Source organism: Pararge aegeria, chromosome 1, assembly GCF_905163445.1.
Source record: "Pararge aegeria chromosome 1, ilParAegt1.1, whole genome shotgun sequence".
Taxonomy (NCBI): domain Eukaryota; kingdom Metazoa; phylum Arthropoda; class Insecta; order Lepidoptera; family Nymphalidae; genus Pararge; species Pararge aegeria.
The window spans coordinates 16,423,238-16,430,697 of NC_053180.1; the positions used below are offsets into that span (position 1 = coordinate 16,423,238).

General features: G+C 35.3%; 1 protein-coding gene across 1 annotated transcript; it reads left to right on the forward strand.

Moving 5' to 3' along the window:
• Positions 1-607: 607 nt before the first annotated feature.
• On the forward strand, positions 608-6,937 carry LOC120624617 (probable chitinase 2). The gene is made up of 8 exons (XM_039891269.1): positions 608-707; positions 1,256-1,438; positions 2,220-2,320; positions 3,116-3,381; positions 3,918-4,078; positions 4,389-4,543; positions 4,912-5,209; positions 6,599-6,937. The coding sequence occupies exons 1-8, from the start codon at positions 638-640 to the stop codon at positions 6,790-6,792; spliced, it is 1,428 nt and encodes a 475-aa protein (XP_039747203.1). The 5' UTR covers positions 608-637; the 3' UTR covers positions 6,793-6,937.
• Positions 6,938-7,460: the final 523 nt, after the last annotated feature.

Here is a 7,460-nt window from a genome sequence, read left to right on the forward strand (position 1 = left end):
ACTCCGAAAACTCAATAGTACGTATCGAACTAGGTATCCACAACTGAAAATACCTACATATTATTTTACTAAGCGTCATCACGCGAGTTTTTTTTTTTTATTAACGATAGGCCAGCGCTTGACCACAATCATGCCCGTTAGAAAGCAATGATGAGGTCTAGGTTGGAGCACGCTTGCCTAGTAGAAGCCTATTCACAAATTATACGTGGCAGGAAACACAGTTGCCGGCATAAACATGGATAAAAAACTTTTCGTGCGTGTTGATGGTTGGTATATCAACCACATAAGCCACCGCTCGCGGTGTCTCGCTGTTATGTGGTAGAACGGGCGTTTATTTACAGCGATCAGCATCAAATCAGCATAAAATTGAACCTATAAGTGTAATAAACTTGGTAACTAGACAAAATAGGTATGAGTAACTTTCCCGGAAACTATCTCAATACAAAATACCCTTCAGTTACAATCAAGTACAATTACCAATGTTTAAACTTTACGAAGAAGTGGTTTTGCTATCTGTTTGTTTACTGCTCTTCAACTATCAAACTATCAATGTTTGATAAGAAATTGCATATAATAGACACCTTGCACTTGTTTTGTTCTAATTTCAAGTTAGCACCTGTAACTAACGCGATTAGAAATGAAAAGTGTTTTATTTACATTATTCTGTGCATTTATATGTTCGGAAAGCTATGGAGCCACTGGAGAAAGTAAGTTTACTGTCATGGCTCAAGTACATCTCTTATAATATAAGTTTATTAAGATGCTTTCAATTAACTAGCTAAAGGAAGAGCCCAGTGGTTAGAACTTCGGCTTCACTTTCGGGGGCAGAGTTCTAATTCCAGCACGCCTCTAACTTTTCTAAGTTTCTTGCGTTTAAAGTAATTAAAATATCACTTGCTTCAACGGTTAAGGAAAAAACATTGTGAGGAAACCTGCATGCCTGAGAGTTCTCCATAATGTTCTCAAAGGCGTGTGAAGTTCACCAATTCGCACTGGGCTAGTGTGGTGAACTACGGCCTAGACCCTTCATTGTCGGAGTAAATCCGTGCCCTATAGAGGGCCGGTTATAGGTTGGTATGATGATAAAATAAATTGTTATTTATTAGCCAAGAAAACTTACTGTTTTGAATGTTGCTTAAAAAGGTATTGATGTGTTTATAAGAGAAAGCTTTTTGAATCTTTAAAATTATAATTATATTTAGTTTTTCCAGAAGTTATTATTTAGTAGACAATTTATTATTGTTGCGTGTTTTAGAACGCGTCATCTGCTACTATGGATCTTGGGCAACATACAGAAACAGTCTTGGAAAATTTGATGTCAGCGACATCAACACTAGTCTTTGTACTCACATCGTGTATACTTTTCTCGGTATAAATACAAAGGGTACTGTCATTTCCTTAGACCCTTACTTGGATTATCCTGACAATTGGGGTAAAGGTAAGTTTCAGAGCATAAGATAAGGTAATGTTAATTATAATCACATTGATTGGTGATCATTTCGATGTGCTTGGTTAAAATTCTTAAGATATTATTATGTTGCTGTAAAGAATCAAAAAACAAAATCGACCGAAAAAAATTTCAATAATTTTATTGTATAAAAAACATTGCAATAATAAAATAAAATAAATAAATAAACTGTGACAAGACCCCCATCGCAATCTACCCTCAAAGTAAGGGTAGCTTGTGGTATAAAAGTACTGGACCCATTTTAACCATTTCTTAGCCTTAAAAAGGTATCACGAAGTAACATAGGCTATCATATGTTTTCAAAAAATTGGTAAACCCTTAAAAAAATCGCAATAATATAACCCGAATTAGCAAATATTTTGCCTATAAAGTTCATTCTAATCGGACATTTAAAAGAATTAAGGACTATACCTAAACAAAACAGTTATTTTTAGAGGAACTTCTTTTTTTTTACAAGAATACACAACATAAAATTATGGTTTGAAAACAAAATTACACGCGGACGAAGTAGCCGGCAATAGCTAATAAATAATAATAATATACAGCTAAACACTCAGACACTGAAAACATTCATGTTCATCACACAAACAGTTTCCACTAGTAGGAATCGAACCCACAGCCTTGGACTCAGAAAGCAGGTCACTGCCCACTGCGCCAATCGGTTGTCAATAATGGTAACTTTATTCCCATAAATTACATGTAATTTTTAGAAACCTTCTTCAAGTGATCACCGAAGATATACTCTTTTCAGATAATTTACGTAAGTTTAGTACACTGAAGCAGCAAAACCCAGATGTGAAAACTTTAATGGCCGTTGGTGGGTGGAATGAAGGGTCAGCTAAATATTCTCTTGTAAGTTATATTAAGTTTTATATAATGAAGTATTATATAAAGAAACCGAACTTAAAATAAAAATATATGACATATACATGTTTAAGTTGGGTTTCTTTAAATAAAAATATATTCGAGGTGAATGACCCCTGAATTTCTTCGAATGCTTAGTTGTTCATTATTACCGGCCCACCACGCTGGCCCAGTACGGATTGGTGGACTCCAAACACCTTTTAGAACATTATTGACAACTCTCAGGCATGCAGATTCCCTGACGATGTTTTCCTTCACCGTTGAAGCATGTGATATTTATTATAATTCCTAAAATATCAATTGGGTATCAGCAGTATTTAGTTTTCCATTAAATTATTTAATTTTAGCCCATATTGTAATATCGGCTAAAATCAATGAACATTTTTGACAACAATTTCATCTTGTCGTAAGTGATGATGTTTTTTTCTTTATTCCTCTACAAGTCAGCTCTTAACTGCAATCTCACCTGGTGGTAGGTTATGATGCAGTCTAAGATGGCAGCGGGTTAGCCTATTAAGGTATGATAGTCTTACCCCTAGTAGGTCTCTAGGCAACATCGCACCGGAACACTTAATCGCTTAGCGGCACGTCTTTGTCGGTAGGGTGGTAACTAGCCCTAGCCAAAGCCTCCCACCAGACTAGACCAGAGAAAATTCAGAAATTATAAATTCCCAAATTGCCGGGAATCGAACCCGGAACCTGCTTAAATTCACAGCTCTCATCATTGCACCAGGGAGGTCGTAGAATGCTTTCTAAGATAGTGCTGTTTCTCACCTTTCATAGATGGCCGGCAACCCTACTCTTCGAAAGAACTTCGTCAAAACTGCCCTTGAAATGGTTCAGAAATATAACTTCGATGGCTTAGACATTGACTGGGAGTACCCCAACCGGTACGACTCAGTGTATGGGCCTGCCGACGTTGATAACTTTTCTCAACTCTTGAAAGAACTACGAGAAGAATTTGATAAAAACGGACTATTGTTAACCGCTGCCGTCTCATCTATAAAGAAAGTGGCTTCGCAGTCGTACGATATACCGGTTATTAGCCAGTAAGTATCCTAATTGTACAAAGATCAAAAACTACAAAAAACAGATAACTTTCAGAATTCATGAATATAATCATAATTTTTAAACTTAATTATTTAAAAAATATTTTAGACAATAATCAACATCAATAATAATTATTATTAACCCCCAACGCAAAAATTACGGGGTGTTATGAGTTCGATATGTCCGTGTGTGTGTACTGTGTGTTCTTCTGGGGCTTGTTTCTACCGAACGGATAAACCGATTTTGATTTTGTTTTTTTTAGTTTGACAGGTAAATTAATTGGAAGCATTGTTAGCTATGTTTAAAAAAAATAATAGCAAATTACATATTTTTTCACAACTTTCTCATTATAGGTATTAAATGAAAGGGATTGGCTAGTAGAATAATATACACTATATTGAAAGTCGTAGGATTTAAAATTTTACTCTTTATTGATGGTACTGATTGTAATCAGTGAGTGCCAACCAATACATATGATTGAGATTGTTATGTTACACTTTTATTAGAAAAGCTTCAAATTCTTTTTATTTTTCAGATATTTAGATTTTATAAATGTAATGGCGTACGACATGTACGTAGCGACGGATCCTGAGACTGGTCATAATGCTCCTCTACATAAAAGCGAAGATGATGACGACATACCGATAGAAGACTTAAATACTGTTGATGGTGTTTTGGAGTATTGGCTTAGTCAAGGTATAAAAATACAATAGAAAAGTGATATAATTTTAAGCCTGGAAATAAAAGTGTCGTTCATTCATAAACAATAAGTACTACTTGTAGTTGAAAAAGTGGGTATCTGAGATTCATGATACGTGAAGTCTGGGTACAACCTTGTACTTTGAATTTTGTATAAAAAAAGATACATAAAGATTTGATGGACATACTGAAATGTACAAAACTCTTGTATGATTTTGATTGAAAAATTCGTACTCGACCAATTCGTAGTTAAACATTTTTCCAGGAATAATATTGAATACTCTTTCCATTTTGTTATTTTTTTAAGGTTGCCCACCAGAGAAACTTGTACTGGGTGTACCATTATACGGCCATACCTTCAAATTAACAAATGCTAATGAGAATGGAGTTAGAGCACCCTCAAGTGGGCCTGGTATCGCAGGGCCTTATACTGCAACAAAAGGCCTCATCGGATATAATGAGGTATGATCTTTAAATTTAAACTACGTAAGCTTTCGTTATTTATTAAAAATATTCGGAGCTACGAGAGTAATTCGTAAACTCACTTCTAAATAATATATACTAGACTAGCAGAGGATTAAAATAGAATATATACTAGACGAGCATTCCATATTCCAACAGATACTTTTAAGAATTCTTGCTGCCCACAAAAAGTGATGTATAAAGCCTTAGATAACACCTAGGGGAATCCCCGTAGGATTTATTACGTCAAATTGAAGCTGCATAGGTTTTGCTGCGTTGGTTGAGTAATAAAACCACCGTACAGTGATGGATATTTTTTTAGTATATGTTATACTGAAAAAATATTCATATATTTTTTTATATTTTAGTTGTGCCAGAAATTTAAAGCAGAAACTTGGAATCTTCTATATGACGATTCAGCCAAAGTACCGTATGCTGTACAAGGTGAAAATTGGATTTCCTTCGATGATGCAGATTCTATAGCAGATAAAGTACAATATGCCCTTGAAAATAACGTCACTGGTGTTATGGCTTGGAGTATAGAGACTGATGACTTCCGAGGAATATGTCAAGATGAAGATTATCCTTTGCTAAGGTCAATTAATAAAGCTTTAGGACGATCTGTGGAAGCTCCGAATACAACACCTTCCAGTCCACTGACTACTGGTAAAATCATTATGTTAGATCTTTGATCAATTTCATCATATCAAGTGATTGACGTCCACTGAGCATAGATCTTTTGTAGAGGGTTATAAACCCTCGGTCTTGGGTCACTTGTTTCCAGCTAATTCCGGCAACTCGGTTGATGTCGTCTGTCTACTTTGTTGCACGCACACAACGCTGCGTTTACAGTTTTTGTCTTCTACACCGTTTAATCAACCGTTTTGTTGGACTGCCTGCCCTGCTGAAAAAGGGCCTATACCGGCTTTAATTCAACAACTATTATTATATTTCGAAACTAGCGGACCCGCGCGACTTCGTCTGCCAATGAGTCAACTTCAAAAGCTGTTGTTGGCGCGGACTGTTTTATAGAACTTTAAAGAAACAATTCCGATATACTAACCACATATATCCGTGGCGTAACGTTTACGCACGCATCGGAATCTCTCAAAAAGCATTTTTTTGTCATAGCGTGATGTTATACAGCCTTAATTGATACTACCAATCCAAATAAAATACCAAAAAAATCGAAGTCGAAACAGCATTTTCTGAGATTAGCGCGTTCCACCAAACAAACTCAAAAGCTTGATAATATTTCAACTTTGCCTATCTAAAAAAACCACGTCAATCTAAAACTCCGTTGCGCGGATTTTGAAAGACAAATGCGGAAAATATAGCGAAGCTAGGAGCTGTTTGCTTTTACGGGATAAAAAGAAGCCTATGAGCTATTCCAGGCTTGTACGCATGCAATCGATCGTAATATTGATAAAAAATTTCAACCCATTTCCCGGAGGAAACTTACTGTTTATGGGGATAAAAAGTCCCGGGACTTTTTAGTTTCGGTTGACCCGGAATATCAGCTACAACTATACCAAATTTCATTTGAATCCGTTCAGTAGTTTTCACGTGAAGCCGGGACAGACAGACAGACAGATAGACAGACATACAGACAGACATACAGACAGACAGATAGACAGACAGACAGACAGACAGACAGACGGATGGACAGATAGACAGACAGACAAATATTAAATAAAAATCTGTTTTGGACTCAGTATCGATTATAAAGCATCCCCCGTTCAAAATTTTCAAAATATATTAAATGTACATAAATCTTCCAGTTACAGATTTATTATAAGTATAGATATTTTGAATTTAAATTCTTTAAACACAAAGAGCAACTAGCTCCTCTGGCTTAACATTCATATAAGCTGGTTATTAGTTTAGCGACTATAAATATTTATGAGTGACACTCATGAGTATTTATAATCGCTAAACTATACTTTACATTCATAAATACTAACATACGATTACGATTAAGGTTGATCCTTTTCTGTCCTAGTACAAATTAACTACTGTTACATTTAGCAATATAATTATCATTATTTCTTTCAGCAACAACTGTTTCTACAGGAGCTGTTTGTAAAGAAGACGGATTTCAAGCAAATTCTGAAGACTGTTCATCTTTTTATTATTGCATACGCGATTCAGGTGGTAACTTTGTAGCAAAGTTGCTCCACTGTCCTGGAACCCTTTTATGGGATCAGACAAATCAAATCTGTAACTATCCCGATCAAGTTATTTGTTAAATTTATTGTTTATGACTTTTTTTTTGTATTTGAATTGTACCGATGGAAAAGAGACTAATAAAAAAGTGAGCTTTAAGAATAAAAGTATAATACTGATCGGACAGAACCAGCTCCTTTGTTAAAAAAACACTAATGTTTAAACCCATTCTATTTTTTTTTTATTTAAACAAAAATAATCTAAGTCTAAATAATTCAAAGGGGCAATAGCGCCTTCATTTTGGGTACCAGGCAAATAAGTAAACAGTTGGACTGCTTATATTTATCGTAAATATTAATTTTAGTTTGTAATTATTATTACCCTAAAAAAAATATTTTTCGTTGGTTTATTAATAATGAATATTTTCCGCAGTCATCTACTCTAATAAGAATAATAAGTGTATATGTAAATATTTACAAAAACTGTTCACCTTATAGGGATGGTAACTAAAAGTCTGGCACTATTTCCACTTTGAATTGCTAGATTGGAGTCTCAAACGTAAGCAAAACCTCGATACAATAAACAGACTCTGCAGTTGCCCCTCTTTTTACACGTGTACGTCCCAAAAATCGGGTACTTGACGATAAAAGAATACTCTGCCACCGTACCAATGTTAAATCGCATCCCACACTATCGTCCCCCGATAGTCATCGTCTGGTCTCTTACCGACATCCCTGAACCAATCGGAAGG

What these genes read in the sequence shown, in the direction of transcription:
- LOC120624617 (XM_039891269.1), top strand. Translation starts at nt 638, where the DNA reads ATGAAAAGTGTTTTATTTACATTATTCTGTGCATTTATATGTTCGGAA. An exon ending in TCCTGACAATTGGGGTAAAG is followed by an intron (nt 1,439 to 2,219) that starts GTAAGTTTCAGA and finishes TACTCTTTTCAG; the next exon opens with ATAATTTACGTAAGTTTAGT. An exon ending in GCCTCATCGGATATAATGAG is followed by an intron (nt 4,544 to 4,911) that starts GTATGATCTTTA and finishes TTTATATTTTAG; the next exon opens with TTGTGCCAGAAATTTAAAGC.